Source organism: Rosa rugosa, chromosome 1, assembly GCF_958449725.1.
Source record: "Rosa rugosa chromosome 1, drRosRugo1.1, whole genome shotgun sequence".
Classification (NCBI taxonomy): Eukaryota; Viridiplantae; Streptophyta; class Magnoliopsida; order Rosales; family Rosaceae; genus Rosa; species Rosa rugosa.
In genome coordinates, this window is record NC_084820.1 from 5,547,125 (window position 1) to 5,565,896 (window position 18,772).

The 18,772-nt window shown below is 37.8% G+C and overlaps 3 protein-coding genes across 3 annotated transcripts; 1 reads left to right on the forward strand and 2 right to left on the reverse strand.

The window, feature by feature from the left end:
- Positions 1 to 1,678: 1,678 nt before the first annotated feature.
- On the reverse strand, positions 1,679 to 6,205 carry LOC133727050 (probable LRR receptor-like serine/threonine-protein kinase At4g29180). Its single transcript, XM_062154677.1, has 12 exons — positions 5,857 to 6,205; positions 4,594 to 5,625; positions 4,346 to 4,481; positions 4,187 to 4,258; positions 4,038 to 4,109; positions 3,883 to 3,963; positions 3,357 to 3,502; positions 2,977 to 3,197; positions 2,760 to 2,886; positions 2,614 to 2,673; positions 2,341 to 2,530; positions 1,679 to 2,256 (listed from the first exon to the last, which is right to left on the reverse strand). The coding sequence occupies exons 1-12, from the start codon at positions 5,945 to 5,947 to the stop codon at positions 1,797 to 1,799; spliced, it is 2,688 nt and encodes an 895-aa protein (XP_062010661.1). The 5' UTR covers positions 5,948 to 6,205; the 3' UTR covers positions 1,679 to 1,796.
- Positions 6,206 to 7,130: 925 nt separating this feature from the next.
- On the forward strand, positions 7,131 to 9,253 carry LOC133712431 (meiotic nuclear division protein 1 homolog). Its single transcript, XM_062138536.1, has 10 exons — positions 7,131 to 7,204; positions 7,440 to 7,520; positions 7,655 to 7,771; positions 7,910 to 7,948; positions 8,051 to 8,158; positions 8,268 to 8,330; positions 8,421 to 8,472; positions 8,598 to 8,642; positions 8,754 to 8,833; positions 8,967 to 9,253. The coding sequence occupies exons 1-10, from the start codon at positions 7,202 to 7,204 to the stop codon at positions 9,033 to 9,035; spliced, it is 657 nt and encodes a 218-aa protein (XP_061994520.1). The 5' UTR covers positions 7,131 to 7,201; the 3' UTR covers positions 9,036 to 9,253.
- A 1,736-nt stretch (positions 9,254 to 10,989) lies between these two features.
- On the reverse strand, positions 10,990 to 13,984 carry LOC133712423 (vacuolar protein sorting-associated protein 32 homolog 2). Its single transcript, XM_062138527.1, has 8 exons — positions 13,821 to 13,984; positions 13,574 to 13,682; positions 13,191 to 13,290; positions 12,425 to 12,510; positions 12,200 to 12,291; positions 11,723 to 11,837; positions 11,398 to 11,593; positions 10,990 to 11,274 (listed from the first exon to the last, which is right to left on the reverse strand). The coding sequence occupies exons 2-7, from the start codon at positions 13,643 to 13,645 to the stop codon at positions 11,402 to 11,404; spliced, it is 657 nt and encodes a 218-aa protein (XP_061994511.1). The 5' UTR covers positions 13,646 to 13,682; positions 13,821 to 13,984; the 3' UTR covers positions 10,990 to 11,274; positions 11,398 to 11,401.
- Positions 13,985 to 18,772: the final 4,788 nt, after the last annotated feature.

Sequence of the window (18,772 nt, forward strand, 5' to 3'; positions counted from 1 at the left end):
TCATAATTTTGCCTTTAGCATTGATCACAGGAGGCCACATAGAGTTTCACCTCCTTCCGCATTCCAGGTCAAGCGAAGTTGCGGGATAAACGAGTCAGCGTTTGCAGGTACCCAGAGTGACCTGCCATCAGTGAACCATGGTACTCATGCAGGAGTTTAGCACGCCAATCCGAAGTTCCTGGGACAAAGATTCTATTCTTGTATATGAGTCTGCCATTGGTAAGTGAAAATTTCTTTTTTGTGTTCTGACCCTGGGAAAGTGCTTGAATGGTGGAGCTGGCCTTGGTGTCTTTTCTGCAGGGATTTTCAATATGGTGGATGCAATCAAAGATCGGTGCTGAAACTGTTTGGATTGCCATTAGCTCATGCTGTCTTGATAAGATGTCAGGTACTGTATTGAGCTTCCCTGCTTTGTACTCAATGGTGTAATTGTAGCCCAATAGTTTAGAGAGCCACTTGTGTTGAGCTGGGGTAGAGATTCTTTGATCGAGGAGATGCTTGAGTGTTTGATGGTCTGTTTTGATTGTAAAGGAATTCCCTAATAGATGGGGTCTCCACTTTTCAATTGCAAATAGGACGGCAAATATTTCACGGTCATAGGTAGACTTTACTTGATGGTTTTCTGTGAGGGCTTTGCTGAGAAAGGCCACAGGGTGTTTGTCTTGTGTCAAAACAGCACAAATTCCTTTAGCACTTGCATCTGTCTCAATTGTGAATGGCTTTGTGAAATCTAGTAAAGCTAATAGGTGCCATGGTGATTGCCCTCTTGAGGTTTTCAAAAGCCTACTCAGAAGCAGCTGACCATATGAAACTGTCATGCTTTAGCATCTGTGTAAGGGTTGGGCCAACATGCCAAAGTCTTTCACGAACCGACGACAGTAACCGGCCAATCCCAAAAAGCCTCGTAGTCCCTTCAAGGTTTTGGGTCTGGGCCAGTCAAGTATACACTGGACCTTGGCCGGGTGCACTGCCACTCCATGCTCACTTATGACATGACCCAAATAGTGCATCGTGGGCTTTGCCAAATAACACTTACTCAACTTGACCTTGAGTTGGTTTTCTCTTAACACTTTAAAAACAGCTTCCACATGAATAATGTGCTGATGCAAGTTTGAACTATAAATTAGTATATCATAAAAAAAAAAACAAGAACAAACTTACGTAGCATAGGTCGAAAGATGTGATTCATCAATGCTTGAAATGTCGAAGGTGCATTGGAAAGCCCAAATGGCATGATCGACCATGAACTCAAAGTGGCCAACATGAGTTCGAAATCCTCTTCGTGCATCCTTATTTGATGATAACCCGATCGTAGGTCCAACTTGGAAAAGTATTTTGCACCATTCAACTCGTCTAACAATTCATCAACTACCGGAATGGGATATCGGTCCTTAACCGTTACGGCGTTGAGGGACCTATAATCAACACAAAATCACCATGTGCCCTCTTTCTTCTTGACAAGTAGTATCGGGGAAGAGAATGGGCTATAGCTGGGCCTTATGATTCCATCAGCCAACATCTCTTTTACTTGGGTCTCCAGTTCACTCTTTTGGTAATGGGCATAGCAGTATGGCCTAACATTGATAGGCCCAACATCTTTAAAAAAAAAAAGTTGCCCAAGGGTAAATCAGACATAGAAAAATACAAAAAAATATTAATTATACATCAACACTTTACAAAGAAAGTTGCATACGTGGATTGGATGTAGAATTTTTTTATCAAATGTATGTGTTTTTTTCCAATATCTCTTAAAAAAATTAGGTATAAACCTAATTTTTTCGTTCCAAAATATATTATTACCTAGCAAATGGCCCGGTCATGGAATCAGCATTTGTGGAATCTGTATACATGGAACTATTATATGGTGAACTACTATATGCTGCTGCAAATCTATCTCTACTTTCTTCAGTCAATCCAGAATTTCTTTCTCGATTCCTCGACAACTCCATTTCCAAACACTGTTTTAGCTCTGATAATACAAAACCCATGGTGGCTCTTTGTTGAGAGGTTCTAGCCGTGCATGTCATTGCTATTTCGAAAGCTTTCCAAACTGAATTCACATCGAAATCTCCTTCCATTCTTTGATCAACAACACTTGCTATATCCCCTTTCTGGAGTTCAGGACTCACCCACTGCACAATGTGGATTCGTTCATCGCTTCTTATGACTGCAGGTTGGCCTGTGATCAGTTCCAATAGTACTACCCCGAAACTATACACGTCGCTTTTTTCATTCAACTTGTGAGAACTGTAGTACCTGGAGAGCGTAAGCAACACTTCAGCATTATATCATATTCTCACATAAACAAAATGCTAATGAAATGAGAAATCTGAGACATACTCTGGGTCTAAATAACCTGCTGTCCCCATAACTGTGGTTTCCACGTCGGTTTCATTATCATTGGAAAAAACCTTCGAAAGACCAAAATCTGCTATCTTAGCTTCCAAGTTTTCACTTAAGAGAATGTTGGCAGTCTTCACATCTCTGTGAACAATAGGTGGCTTGCATCCATGGTGTAAGTACTCTAGCCCTGTGACCAAAATTTCACAATCTGCGTAAATGGAAGGGGAATAATTAAAATTAATGAATAGAATTTTGACTAGGATCACTAACCTTGTGCAGCATCTATGGCGATGCGAAGTCTCAATTCCCAAGTCATACCTGAGTTTTTAACTGCAACCATAAATTGTGACAGTAAGTTGTTTTCTGATGTTCACTATTTTAATTTAGCCTAGCCTAATGTAACATAGATTAGTTACCTGAGAGATAATCTTTAAGGTTCCCATTAGCCATGTACTCATATATAAGAGCCAGGTTATCAGCATCATCACAGTATCCAATAAATGAGGCCAAATTTCTGTGATGGATTCTCATCAGGAGCTCAGCCTGCAACGGAAATGTAATTCATCAAATCCAAAACCAACTAGTCCAGCATTTTCCTTGCACTAATTTTTCGAGGAATCCTAACTGACAAACCTCAGTTTGGAACTCCCTCGGTCCTTGAGTTGATGATGGAGAAAGCATTTTGACTGCAACTTGGGTGCCATCTTTCATGTAGCCATGGTACACAGCCCCGAATCCTCCTTTTCCGATTTCAGTGTTGAAATTTTTGGTGATTTCTATAACCTCATCATAACTAAACTGGCACTTCTTTGATGCAATAGGAATTCCTTCTTTCTTAAAGGTTTCTACTCCTTCTACAGCTCAAGCAGTACAGAATGAAATGTGAGTTAAAATTAATTAGGAAGGTTCTTGTTCATGCATTGTATGCCAATCATATAAAGTTTTGTTTAGTTCGATTAAAACATGGTAACATTACAGTTCAGAAGTAACAGATAAGTAAACAAATTAAGTACCTGAGTTCTTTTTTGTTCTCAGCTTCCAGACAAGTATGAGAACTATAAGGACTACTAGTGCTGATAATAATGATCCAACTATTGGAGCAACAATTTTCTTCTTTTTTTTGCATGAATTTGAGCCACAAACATTTTGACTATCCACACTGAAATGAAGAAAATGACATTTAGATATAGCACTGATAACCAAGAAAGATAGTCCAGGTTCATTGTATTGATCAACACGTCAATCACTCTATGAATCAATATCTGATCCTAAATCAAAGAGTATTGACTTACTGATTGTTATCAATTTATTGTATATGCTTTCAATTCCATATATTCTGCAAATCAAGCATTTAGTTCTTACCTTAGATAGAATATAGTCCATGTATAAATCTAGGCATTGTACTGTAAAGGAATCATCTAATTCAAACATATTATACCCATTTCTTCCTCTGTTCTTTAATCACATGCTGAAGAACATAAACCACTTCATTGCATAAACAAGAAGAAAGTTTTCTCAGTTTGAGATGAGAAGGTGTACCTTAGTACAAGTAATCCAGCATCTGATCTTTTCTTAAGTGCATTTGGAACAAAACCAGACAATTGATTCCCTTTCAAATTCCTGCATTTCAATTATTAGTGATATAAATCTGGCACAACTATGAGTATTTCATCATGTAATCATATGACACTTACAGAGTCTTGAGAGATTTTAGTTCTTCCAGAAATGCAGGCACTGGTCCGGTTAAGTTATTGTTTGACAAGTCCCTGGGACAAAGTACTTTAATTTAGTAGGTATACTGCTGAGTCTTTAATTTATAGACTTGTAAATAAATAACACTTACAAGGACTCCAATGATGAAAGCTTGGAAATGGAAGCAGCTATAATCCCACTCAAATTGCTTGAGGTCAAGTTCCTAATCACAATAAAAGGAACTATGCTTAGAAGAAATACATTACAGAAAGAAGAAAGATTGCATTACTACTAGTTTACCAGGACTCACAGGGAAATAATCTGAGGAACTGAAATGGTGTAGTTGCATTTAAGACCTTCCCAAGAGAAATTCTTAGGTGAACAGGGATCACCAGCCCATGTTTTTTTAATTTGATATGTGGTTTTGACATTCATAATAGCATCAACTGCATTTATTAAGAGCATAAAATTAAACAAGACCAATGTGAAGCATATTCTTCAAAAGTAAGAAGATACAGCATTGAACTTAGCTATGAGTTTTAACAAAAGAAGACATACCATCTTCACTAGAAGTTGGCGATTCAACCAGCTGCATGACTTGGTAAATCTCAACCGCATTGAGAATCGGTGGAAGGGTCGAGTTTTCTTCTTTAGATATAGAAATCTGGTGATCTTTTCCCACCAAAGATTTTGAATTAGATAATATGTCTGCATATAAGTAACGAGGCACAAAATGTCCAAACAATGGAGCACCATTCCAAGATATGTTCAACTTTCTTGACTGGTTTTTCTCAAGGTGCTCCACTTCAGAAAAGTACATATAAACATAAAACTGAGCATTCGAGTCAGTTGTGTTCCAATACAGCTCCAGAGGTTCGCTTCCATTCTGAGGCCTAGCTGCAGTCTTGATTACTTCATAAGGTACTCTATATCCATCTTCATCAGTAGTAATTGGTGAAGAAGTGCTCACTGAATCCCAAGAAGGAGAGATGTAATTAGACCAAACGCGGTCATAAACATCTTCTGCATACCTACCTGTTCCATTGCTTGATCCAATGTCTAGTCTTTGAAAGAGTACTAATGATGCATTAGTCCCAAACGCAGTCCCATAATTTGAGCTGTTAAGCGGTCTAAGTTCCAATGCCGAAATGAAAGGAGTTCCTAAACCTTTGTTTAGAAGACAAACATTTATGACATCAGATTGTGCAAAACCAACAATCTCCTTTATGACAATATCAGAAGCATTTCCAAATGTCACCACAGACCAGAAATTGACATCAAGATAGAGATCAAACTCCGGTAGCTGGTCTTTTCCATCGTAGTTTCCATACAAGAAAGACGCTCGGATTAGGTTCAAACTACCTTTCCCAGCTTCAGGTTTTAAAGTGTAGCAGTTTTTGTTTCCATGAGGAAAACTCCTAAGGTCCGAGGCAGGTAATGGCAAGTTTGGATTGTTAGGATACATATATTCGGATGAGATGTTCTGGCTTATCCCTGTGTCTATGAAATTGTCATCTGGTGAGTAAGTTATGTTGGTATCCGGGTCTTCATAGAGCTTTGAGGGAGCTCCACAATCAATGCTTATGAAGGCTGAACAAGAACACAAAGAATCAAATAAGTATTAGAAACTAAAGAATGAGCTGAAATTTGTTTCTATTAATTGTCTTTTATGCAGATCGAAGAACATCATCACTATTTCATTGAAGCAGTAGCAAAAGGCTAAGATCACAATCAACCACTTGACAAAGCAGCTGATTGCTTCCAACAAGCAAGAACAAGAACGTACAATAGTATTTAGTTTGTCAGGAATTAAATGCTAACCTATTCGGCGCTGCGCGTGAACTGAACTTGCAGAGATCATCAGATACAGGAGGAGGAAGGCAGCAGTTGACATTTTCATTTCTCTGTCCATGTACGTCTTTGAGCCTAAGAATCTGATACTGAAGACCTATATCAGATTAGATTGCTACCTACTGCAAAACTTGCACAAGCCATTATTCTATTTCACATGGATAATTTGCATGGTATATATGTGGGAACCATCAATATCAAAACTAGGGGAGCAACTTGGTCATATACAAGTACTGCAAGACCATTAGAGTTGGTAGGTGCATTATTAATAAGTTGAACACTGCAGAAATAGTGACTAATTGCTTTGATTTAGCATGAAAAAACAATTCTTAAGCCGACAAGGAAAAGTAATCAAGGGAGGCAAAGACAAGTCTAAAGAGCAATTAAAGTAGGTGGAGCTGAATTCCTAAAACCTTTATAATAATTGTGATCCGAATTTTTATAATGAAAGGTCAAATTACATGGTACTATGAACCATGAAGGAGAAGAGAAATTTGTCTTCTGAACTTATCCAAGCTTATTTTATTTTAATTTTTTGGTAAGCAAGCTTATTCTATATATTGAACCTAGCTACTTGGTAGAAACTATTAGCATCTAGAGCTGGCAGCCTTATCTCTGGGCTTTTGTGACATTACCATTTTTCCATTCCTTGGTTTGTTAGTACTGAAAAGAGGTTTTGTTTGCATAGTTTTGTGGATGATCAATAATGTAAATGAAGAGGGCCCATCTTTGAAATGAACATTGGCCGTTGGATGAGAACTTGACGTCAAAACCATTATTCTACCTCCGGTATTGATTTCGAGAGACGTGGATTGTCTTATCATAATTGTCTCATTACATGAACAACGTTATACCACCCAACAGAATAAGCTCCCAGGTCCTCCGATTACCTAGTAATCTCTATAATAAATTCGCCTACGACGTTACACAAGTTACCTATACATACATTAAGTAAACTAGCTAATTTCATATAGAGGTAGAGACTAGCTCGATATAGGGGAGTGCAAACTAATTTGAGATCAAGTCAAGCTAGTCTACTTATGCATAGAGTGCAATCTACCTCTATATCAAATATAGTCTAATCGCTACATTAATGTATTGTAAAATTTTCCTTAAGAGACTCTCGAAGGGAAGGGCACGGCATTTCGGTATTTCCATGAAAACGGCATGTCGTTTAGCAACAAGGGCATGGCAGTAATTTTGGCAAAAACGCGGCCACTTTCGAAACTGATATAAATATTTCCCGCCAGTCTCCAGAATTGGGGAGAAACAAGCCGTGAGTGAGTGAGTCGTCTTCTAGATCCAGCTCGCTTCAATGGTAAACCCTAATTCTCCTTTAATTTCGATTCCGCCGTACTATTCTTTCTTAATCAGTAATCACTAGGCTCAGATCTCTCAGTTTCGTACCTGATTTCGCTCATTAGGTTACTGAGAAAATGCCCCAAACAACACGAATCTGTTTGATTCCTAATTCCATATGAAATTTAGCTATTTTCTCAAATAGAAACTATGAATTTTGAATATCTTAGCGTTTTTCTGAAATTTCTGGTCAGTCGAAGAAAAGAGGACTTTCGCTGGAGGAGAAGCGTGAGAAGATGCTCCAGATCTTCTACGATTCTCAGGATTTCTTTCTTGTGAGTTTAATTGTCCTCGGAAGACTCCAAGTTTACGATTCTTTTGTGATTTCAGTTGTGTTTGTTTTGAAAATTTGGTTTTGGATCTCATATATTGCGTAACTGCGTGTTGATGTTGATGTTGATGGTTTTAGCTGAAGGAGCTTGAGAAGTCGGGCCCGAAGAAAGGTGTTATTTCTCAGTCTGTGAAAGATGTGATCCAAAGCTTGGTGGATGATGACCTCGTTTTCAAAGACAAGATTGGAACCTCTGTGAGTAGATTTGAATTGAGGGCTTCTTTCTTGCGTGCCGCGCAAATTTGCAGAGCTTGTTTGATTTGAACAAGTTGTACATTATGCTTCTTTTGTTTATCTCGGCGTTTTGTAATGTATATGGTTTTAACGTTTCAGGTGTACTTTTGGAGTCTCCCTAGCTCTGCTGGGAATCAGGTGGACTTGATGGCTTGGATTTCAATCTTAATAATATACCCGTAGGATTGTGCTTAAATTTGTACCACTATATTTAGGCTAATGTGTTGTGTTTTTGGGCAGCTAAGGACTGTGTATAGCAGACTTGAATCTGATCTGCAGAGCAGTAAGAAGCGGCATGTAGAACTTGTTGACCAGTGTAATGCGCTGAAGAAGGGACGAGAGGAATCTGTGAGTTGTTTTAAGCTGTATCTTTTCTAAAGCTTGAACTATAATTTACATTGTATATAAGAGTGGTTTTGTGTGGCTATCATGGATATGAATCTCAAGTTTTTTACAGGATGAACGAGAGGAGGCCTTAGCGGAGCTAAAAGAGATTGAGCTCAAGTACAATAAGCTGAAGGTTGGAGTCTTTTCTGAACTTTGTGATGCATTGAGTAATAATATGAATAATTTGATCAACTTTGTGACTGGAGTCTGTTGTAATTCTCAGGAAGAGATGGGGCAGTATGCAGATAATGATCCAGCTGCCTTGGAAGCAATGAGTAAGGATTGCTTTTGATTCCTTCAACGATATTAGAGTCACAGAGAGTCGCTCTCTTAACATCCAACTACTTTCGGTGTTACAGCTACTGGCAGTTACTGACCGTGTTAGAATTTTGTTTGGCAGAGAATGCAATTGAAGTTGCCCATGCAGCAGCTAATCGATGGACAGGTATGACGACCTTGACATATATATATTTTGGGTCACAGATTTTAATCCAGAGACTTTGACTCTAGTAGGTATTCTAAAGTCTTTACTAACAATGGTTTTATAACTTTGCAGACAACATTTTCACGGTGCGTCAGTGGTGCTCAAATAACTTCCAGTCAGCCAAAGAGCAGCTTGAAAATATGTACAAGGAGGTAAACCAAACTTAAAAAACATGATTCTCTCATTGGTATTGTCAACTGAAAGCACATGCCCCAATTGAATCTCTGTCTAGTTTCCCGTTTTCTCTCTATCCTCTAAGACATTGCTTTCTAATTTTGAATGCAGGTTGGAATAACAGAAGACTTTGACTATCTGGAGATGTCACCAGTTCCACTGAGCTCAGTTGGTGATTAGATGCTGAGAGAGCCAATCTTATGGATTATATAGCGTGGCTTATGCTTTCTTAGGATGTTGACATAATAATCAAGCAGAATTTCTACTGATGTTCGTAGTATAATTCCGAGTTTGCACTTGAAATCTTGAATGCTGCTGTATCGGTCAGGCTTATAAATCGTTCATGTAAGAAAGGCGCATATTTGAATGCTTAGTAGGAATCCTGAACTGTTGGTTTACAGATGGATTTGAACATATTCTATTATATTTGTGTCATTTTACAGGAATTCAAAAGTTTAGAACCATCTATTATGAAGAGGGTAAGCTTTGAAATCTGTTTATTCCAACTTCTAGCTGTTGGATATGGGATTTGTGTCAGCTTTATTCTCTGTGTCTATTAATTTATTTACACCATGCCAACGGCTCAATCATTTTCTTGAACTTTAAAATTCAAAATAATAGAGAATATGTACGACTGGAGTCATATCATTCATTTACAACTAGGAACCAGGATTGATCCATGTGAGGGATACCGTTTCATTTGTTGAGGTCCAGCTTAAACAGCTCGACAATACCTGGAGTTTTAACGTGCAGTTGATCTCGGCCGTAAACGTGGCACCCATCAACACCATTGGTTGTAGAGTTTCCATGTTAATTAGCATTAATTTAGCACTAATTATAAGCCAGTGCGTCCCTTGTCTTCCTCCTCGAGTCTTTCTCCTTATAAATTTGAGAGGTATATAGAGTTGCACCCATCCACATCTTCGTAGAGACATTGTGTCGAAGAAGAAGAAAGTGAAAACCCGTTTCCCCATTGTGTCTTATATAGAATCAAGAATGGAGATGCTGAGACTTCACTTTTTTGTCATGGCGATTCTCTCTGCAGTCACCATTTCTCTTCTACTACCTTCCATCAATGCTCAGAGCCTCGCACCAGCTCCCGCCCCCACGAGTGATGGTTCGTTCTCTTTCTCTTTCGTTTTCTCTGATTACATGATCTGTTAGTCGTCTGTCAGTCACTAAGAGCTAGAAAACAGAAACATGGATTGTGTGTTTGATATCGATTTTGTACTTATGCTTTGCAGGGGTAGCAGTTGATCAAGGAATTGCATATGCCCTAATGGCATTTGCTCTGGTGCTCACCTATATCATTCACTGATGGAGCTTCTTTTGGAGAATCAAATTATAGAAGACTGTTCATTCATGCTGTTGCTAGCTATGTCTAATTCTTGTTGATTTGTTATTACCATTTTATCAATTCCCATTCTTTTTAAATTAAAGGATAATTTATTCATTTCTGCATAACGCACTTGCATATCAATTTCGCCAAAAAAATAACCAGACTAATAACGTGTGGGCATCCTCTTCCCAACTAACCAAAAAACGTGTTTGTCACTGCACTTCAACTACGAACTATGGAACTGTGCTGTTTTCTTCTTGCACCTGAGCATCTAGGATTACGTTTCAATGCTAGAACCGACGCCTTCTTGATTAACTAGCCGAATGTGGTCTATGTATTTCAAATTGACCATGTAATTATCTTCACGATCGTCATACTGGCTTCCGAGAACGGTCATAACCAGATGATCCTTGAATGAAGACGTAAAGAAAGAGATGCTCTAAAGATGAAAACTTCCATCTAGAAAGAGTTTAGGTTCAACAATGCAAGATGCTCTTAAGATGGGGACTTCTTTTAGAAAGAGTTTAGGTTCAACCGTTCAACAATGGAAAGTTAATGACTTACGTTGTAGTGGGGATCTCATCAACTACTCAGAATTGAAGCCTGTTACTTCACCACCTCAAGGTGATGATTTATTGTAAGCATCTTTTTCCTCATTATTGACTTGGGTCACCTGGTCACCAACTCAAAAGACCAAGACTTAATAGTCAAGTCCAATGGGAAACTGCAAGATAGCAGAGTCTTCTTGATGTAGAACTAGAATTCAAAGATCATTTAGAACTATCGACTTGGTAATATCACAAAATAGCTATTCATTAATGCTTTGACAGAACATTGAACATATGTTCCAAGAGAAAAGTTGAAAAAGGTAAGAAGAAAAAGGAAGGAGAAAATTCGGAAACTCAGAATACAAGTTGCAAAGGGGACACGGTTTGAATTTATGCCCACCTTTATATACAATCTGTTTAATAATGAAGCCACAAAGCAATATGGATGCACGAGAGGAGCAGATAACTCCATCATAAAATCAGACCAATTCTTTACATAGATTCGTTCGGTTCCATTCTGCAGAAGACGCACCTGCAGAAACAAAACAAAATCAACTCTTTAACTCAATACAAAAGAAGATGAACTGCATAAATGTGAAAATCTTAATAATACATCGATGACGTGGAAAGTTCATAATAAAACTGAGAAAGGGACCTGCTTATAGTGCCATCTCAGCCTGCAAAGCAGCCAGTTCATCTTCTTCGGCAGTGCGCTTCTGGGGAACAGGACGTGTTGGTTGCCTTCCTTCTGGGACATGCACTGGAGCTGCAGGCGCTGTAGTTGCAGGCTGAAGAAGTTGTTCTTCCAACTCAGCACCTTCCAGCTCTTCAAGTTCTGCTTCCAATTCATCCTGCAACAGCAAAAATGGTCTCAACTTCTGTAGGTCTACATATTGAATACATACAACGAAAACAAAACAATATGTCCTAAAAAGGCCAGATCCTTCATAGATAAAGAAAGGCATTAAGATAATACAAACCTCATCAAAATCAGCAGCTGAACCAATTGGAGTTGACAAAGCTTCCTGGATCTGTTTCATGTTCTCGGTCTGCTCATTAATCTCATCCATGGTCTTGTCCACGTCATCTATGTTCCTGTATATAAGTAACCCATTTTTGTATGTCAGTAAAACCTATAATTCTCAAATCATGTTTTGTTTTCTATCCTAACCAGGTGAAGGAGTAAATCTTGATTACCAAATCCAGGAACAACAATGTTATCCAAACGAAGAGATTAGTGTGATTAGAGGCTTTTTGTTCTTCCATTTACATATGTAAGAGTTAGGTTTGCAATAACACTATTTTTATGTTCAGATCTATGTAATGCAGATCACACATTAGGTTTTGTTGTTGAATATAAGAATTTGGAGTAGATTAGAAAGTGTAAAGTTAAGCATATTATCAGAGCCAAATCTTGTATGTGCAAAATATGGCAAAATAAAAAAAATGCTACATACGTTGCTTTCTGCATTGCCTTCATGGCAGCTGCTCCAGTTCTCAAGGCATCTACAGTTTCAGTAGTGGCTTTTGCACCTTCTAGCATTATCATCTGCAAAATCAATACACGTCCTATGTTAATACAGCAAAATTCCATCAATCGAAAACAAAAAGTCCAGATAATATAAATTCTTCGAAAGATAACTGAGAGCATAAGAAATTGTAGTTCCAATTTCCAACATCACCTGATCATGGATTCGGAGTTGGAAGTTTCCAAGCTGCTCTATTTGCTGTTCGTACAGCTTCTTCCTCTTCAAACATTGTATAGCAGCTGCAAAAAGAAAAAGGTTAAATGTATCAGTCAAAGACAGCTAGAAATTGAGAAGTTACAGAGTAGACATCTTTAGTTTGACTCCAAATCAAAGTCTATGGCCCTTCTTCCTGATCTTAAACCTTGCAGACACAATCTAGAAAGGTTCTAGTATCAGTATTCATATTTGACCAATCTAAAATCTATAATTAGAATGTTAAATTTCATAACATTACTTTCAGGCCACAAACAAGATTTCGGCACTGAATACAACATTAACATCACAAGATAGTCTCCAGTGCTAAAAAACTATTTTAGTGGTGAAAAACAGTGTTAAAACTAAAAAAGAACTCCGGAAAAAGTTTGTTACTCAGATTACCGTAAGAAAATATGCCTTATAACAGAAGAAACAATTTTTAGAATTTAGACAAAACTAAAAATCAGTAAAAGCGAACAAGATGTTGTAGCATGAATAAGCATAACATCGCCACAAAATGGCTATGTTACAGCAGAGATATTAATGTCCTCAAAGCTAGGTGTAGAAAGTAAAACTTTTATACCGAATAGGATGTGTATAGTGTATATAAGTCCCTCTGTCTGGAAAGATTAAAAAAATTACTTAGAAAAGTGATTCAATAATTACATGATAACCAACCATATTAAAAAACAAAACGAAAAAGAAGATTACGTAGCATCCATACATCGTTTATTCTTTGCTCTGGTGAACTCCTTGGCCCTCTCAACTTCAGCGGCAGCCTTCTTCTGTAGTACTTTCTCCTTTTTCTCAAGCATTTCAAGCGTCTGCACAAGTACAAACCACAGAATCACAATTCGTTTCCACCAATCAGCAACTTCTAAACAGAAACAAATAACAGCCGTAAACAAATCCAACCAAAATCAAAGTTCATCATGACACCAAGTCTCTCAACATAATAACTAATCCCATTTGTTCCAAAAAAAATTACTTCACATCAATAGTTCACTTCGCTCATATAATCCGATTGCATCAACAATCCAATCAATAAAAGAAACCACAAAATTGTTCGAATTACAAAGAAGAGACGAGTGATGATGATCACCACACCTCATTTAACTTGTCTAAGGTGGTTAGGGCACTGGATTCCGTTTTCGGTTTTCCAAAAAGCCTGGTAAACATGGTTGCTTCCCTTGGATTATCGACCCCTCTCAATCTCCTGCACAAAAAAAAAGAAACGTCAACGCGGCGCAAAAACCCTAATCCGGAAATCAATTCCGCCGAATCAAGATCCCGCAGTAAAGATTGAAATCAACAACAACAGGTGATGCGTGATTGGGCGTATGCATAACCGTACCTGGGAATTTACGCCTCAACGTTGAGGAAGAGGGATCGGATTGGGGAAAGATTAGGACTTTGAGAGAGAAGAAGAGAAAGAGGCCTCTGAATTGAATTGGGCTTTCGGGTTAATTTTGAGGGGAAATTGGGATTTCTTAGCCGCGTTGGGTTGGAAGAAGGAGAAGGGAAGCTGCTTTTCCCTTTTCTTTTCTCTCTCTCTAAATTGTTTGATTGGGGTAATGAATTTCCACGTGGCGGCGTGATGGGGTGTGTGGGGACCAATCACCATGTAGTGGACGGCTGAGTGCGTCTTAGGCCGAGACGACGTCGTAAGGTCGTCCAAATTTGCCGTGTCGACGATTTTGCATTTTGGTAGAGTCGATGTGGAAGGAGTATCAATTGTTTGCCTCTGATTTTATTCGACACTTAGAATGTTATTTATTGACCAAATAAAAAGATAACAAGAGAGTTATTTGTGGCAGTCATATTCTCTCACCTTGTTGTAAATTTCAACTTTTTAAGTCAATGTATCATATTTTGAAGTTGGATGAAGAACTATGTTGAACGTTGTGAAAACTCGTAGTGTTTGATTTTTCGATCATTGTTGTGTATATTAATTATCAATTAGATGTACACCAATTACGGTCTTAGGCAGATGTACTAGTTCAATTGGTAAGATCATGTAGCTTCCTCTAGGTCAAGAGTTAGTTAACCCAGTTAATATTCATTTTAATAAGTGTGCATGACAATTTTAGAATGAACGTTATTTGTTAAGGACAAATTTTCAAGTTAGGCCGAAGAGGCAAAAGCAATGTTTAATGTGTTTCGGCACTCAGGAGTTTAGGCTCTGGTGTATGTAATATCGTGAGAATATATGAATTTTCATTCTCCTCAAAAAAATCTTAGCTCCAATAAGATACAATTTTAAGAGACTGTAAGGGATAAATAGATCATATATATATATATATATATATATACCCCGAGCCGCCGTCACCGCCTGAAACGCAGCAGAACCGTCGACGTCTGCACTTTAGCGAAGTACGGCGACAACGGCTCGGGGTATATATATATATATATATATATATATATATATATATATATATATATATATATATATATATATATATATATAGGGTGGTGCTATTCACACACCTTTTTTCTCTATTCACACACCCCTTTTAATTTTCTATTACTTTAATTCAATCTTTTTTATAAATTACCCTAACTATCCTCCCTTGTAAATATGTTTCTTTTTCTTTTTTCTTTTTTCTTTTTTCTATTTGGCAATTCAATCATAAATCAAACATCATTATACAATAATTCAATTTGTTTTAACCTATAAATGAAGGAAAAATAATACGTTCATTAAGTAGAGGACCTGTATTATTAGACAAAGAATATGCTTCCTAGGTAATCACCTTCACCCAACTGAATCCAAATTGTAAAGTTTGTTCTCATACTTTGCAAAGTACCAAACTCAATGCTTGTTTGTTTATGACTCTTAATCCAGGTTCATCAACCTCAAATCAAAAAAAAAATATGGAATCAGCGTTTTATCCACTTCAGCCACAAGCTTCCACATTGCAGCTGATAATGTACACAAAAATTTGGAGATGCTCTACATAATATTGAATGCAATGAGTTGCAATCTTCGTGTCGGGAAAAAATTATGTTCTACTAGCATAATATAGTAGAACAAATTATGTTTATAATCATAAGGCCATCATTATTAGGCTGTTGTAAAGTTCTATAGTTGCTCAATGGATTCGAATATACCAAATAATTTCAGTTAGAATCTTACCAGGAATAATGGATTCAACGGGGCTCGAATGATCACTGAACTCATTTTTTTTTTCCATGACTCCATTGCAAATCAAATGTAAAATTTTCTCAAAAGATGGGTCTAAAGTTTCTTGTTCTATCATGATTAAACTTCAAGGCATCATAATAGAGAGATATAATGACTATGCTAGAGCAGTTTTTGATGAAAAAGAAAAGAGGGAATCGAAAAGAGTTTTAAAGTCCTCTGTGTTTGCGGGAAAATAAGGGTTTATGATTTGAGAATGATTGACTTACCAAATAGAAAAAAAGAAAAAGAAACATAATTATAAGGAAGGGTAATTAGGGTAATTTTAAAAGAAAATTGAATTAAAGTAATAGAAAAATAAAGAGGGTGTGTGAATAGAGAAAAAAGGTGTGTGAATAGCACTACCCTATATATACTAGTCATTCTCCACACATGCTCTGCATGTGCAAGTATTTTTTATTTTATTTTTTCAGAAATAAAAAAGAAAACTGTCATTACAGAGAGGAGATAGTGGAAGTAAAAAGCGGGTTGCGGGTTTTTTTTTTTTTGTTTTTTTTGTTTTATAATAAAAGTATATTTTGTAAATGTCATAATTGTCCTTGTGATTTAATTAATTCTCAAAGTTTTTTAATCTTGTAAGGTCATTTCTGTCAAAATTTTTGATTTTGGCTAACAAACCCTCTTCTCTTAATAATAGTATACACACACACACACACACACCAAGTTAAAGCCTAAAATTATAACAACTTAAAAACTATGCAATTATTTTCAGCCATCAAAAACTGCCCCTTAGGTGAGCAACTCTGTGTCAATTCCGAAATAAAACTTTGACATTTTTTATAAATTTTGAGCAACCCTAAAATGTGATACATATGTAAGTTTTTTTTTAATTGAACATGTATTGTTTGGGCCTTTCGGTCAAACAAAGATTTTGATGACGAGGCTGAAGAACCGACCCGAGATTTATTGATGCAAACCGAAACATAAATTCTTGATGAAAAGGAAAAAGACTAAATATGATCAAACAGCTGATTTGGTAAGTTAAGCGAAGATTTTAATGATGAGGCTCGAGAATTGAACCGAGACTCATTGATGTAGACCAACTAGGGCAGAAATAAAGATTTTTGACAAAAAAAGACCAGACTAAATCTGCTCGGTTCGATTTTTTGGGTTCTTTGCCCAACCCTAGGGAGTACATGATCTACTTTCTACTAAAAACACCTCTTCTATTTTGAAGAGTAAGGCCCGTACACGTGGCACCACTCGGGCTATTCATGTGAGCATTTATGGTACGTTTACTTTTTTTTTTTTATATTTTAAATGATGATCAAATGATTTCACTCCTACCCTCATAGTGACTCGAATCCAGGACTTGGATCCTAGGTAGTGGGTGCTCTAACCACTGAGCTAACACCACTTGGAATGAAAAAAAAAATCATTAATCGGAGACAACTGGAATGGGAGAAGAAATGAATCGGTCTTGATTCCGGAGGCTTTGGTTCCTAAACCCATCTCTCCCGTTCGTAATCAAATTTTTGAGTATTCAGGAATCGATTCTTGACAAGGAGGTGAGACCGACACCCATTTCGATTCCTTTATGTGTTAGTAAAAGCATAAACACTTTTATCCTGAAATCATTCCAATTCCTTTCTTTTTTTTTTGAGAAGAAACATGAACACTTTTCATTACTCCGGCCAACAAAGTTACAAAGGAACCCGCCACGTGTGTGGCCCCGATAAAATGAGTACCTAAACGTAACCTTGTACTGACATACACAACACGCTCAAACGGTAGGGAAAGAGAGTAGGGAAATACTCAAAACATGCCTCAATTGGACCCTAAACCCTCCCTACCGAGCTCCGTTTCGTTATTAAAACACAATGAAAAGAAAAATAAAAGAAAAACAAAAATACTAAAATAAAAGCAAGAGTGGGCTACTAAGCCCACATTCAAGCCCAAATATAATCCTAGGGCATGAATCAAACCCTAGCCACCCTAGAAGCAGATTGACTTTAGCGCTGCCGCCGTTAGCAACAGTGCCGACACCACCGGCTTGACCAACACCTTCTGCGTTGCCATTGCCATAGCCTGGAATGCCGCCATGGCTAACATCACCATCACTAGGGCTGAGACAACTCGGGGCCCCAAAACAACCCTAACCACCATTGGAACAAAATGGCTAGGAGCACCTCCATCAGCATCGCCGCCGCCGACAGCACCACCTCCACCAGCATCACCGCCTCCTCCTGGATCAAGAAACCAAGAGCAAGAGCAGAGTTGCACAATCTGACCCAAAGCAGCCACCATCTTCTCATCTGAAGCAAAACGCCCACCCAGCCAAGGGAAGGCTGGCATTAAATCCACCACCCGCTGCGAGACCTCTATCTCATCAACAAAGGCGCCCATGTGGATGCTCGAGATGAAATGGGTTGAAGAAGGTAAGGGAGATGGGATCCAAATGAGTGAAAAGATGGAAAATGATTGGAAGGAGATCAGGGAAGGACGATCTGTGATTTTGATTTGAAAACTCAGCCTTGCGGCCACCGTAGAAAAACACGAGGAGAGAGAGCTCCTCAGACCTGGAACGTTATTGTTTTCCTAGTTAAGATTGCGTTTTCGTTTTATCCGATTCCTTATGTGTTAGTAAATGTATGAGTACTTTTACACTAAAACTATTCCGATTCCTTTATGTGTTAGTAAATGCATGAATACTTTTACCCTGAAACCATTCTCTCCATTTTCATTCTCATTCCAAGTAAGTAAATGTGCCATTAGTTTGTATCCTTGACTAAAATTCTTCCTCCACACTGCATCTGCCACACTCACATAGCCCCGACTGCCATGTTAGGGCTCTCAAGGTCAGTAACTTTCTCAACCATCTGATTCATAATTAACGGTATCGTCTGTCTACCATTCATTGTAATTACTAGTTGTTCTGATGCCGAAAACATGTTGTATAATTGAAACCGAAACGCCGAAAGAGTGAAGTTCAATTTGCTAGTTTAGTAAACTAATGAGCTCACTGCCATTTTTGTGATTTCAAAATTATAGGAAACTCGTAGAACATATACAGTATGTAATCTGGCAGAATGTAACTTTTTATGCTTGGGTACGTTTTGAATCGTCAGGGCTGGACAAAGCCTTGTTGGTCTCCTTTGGATGGT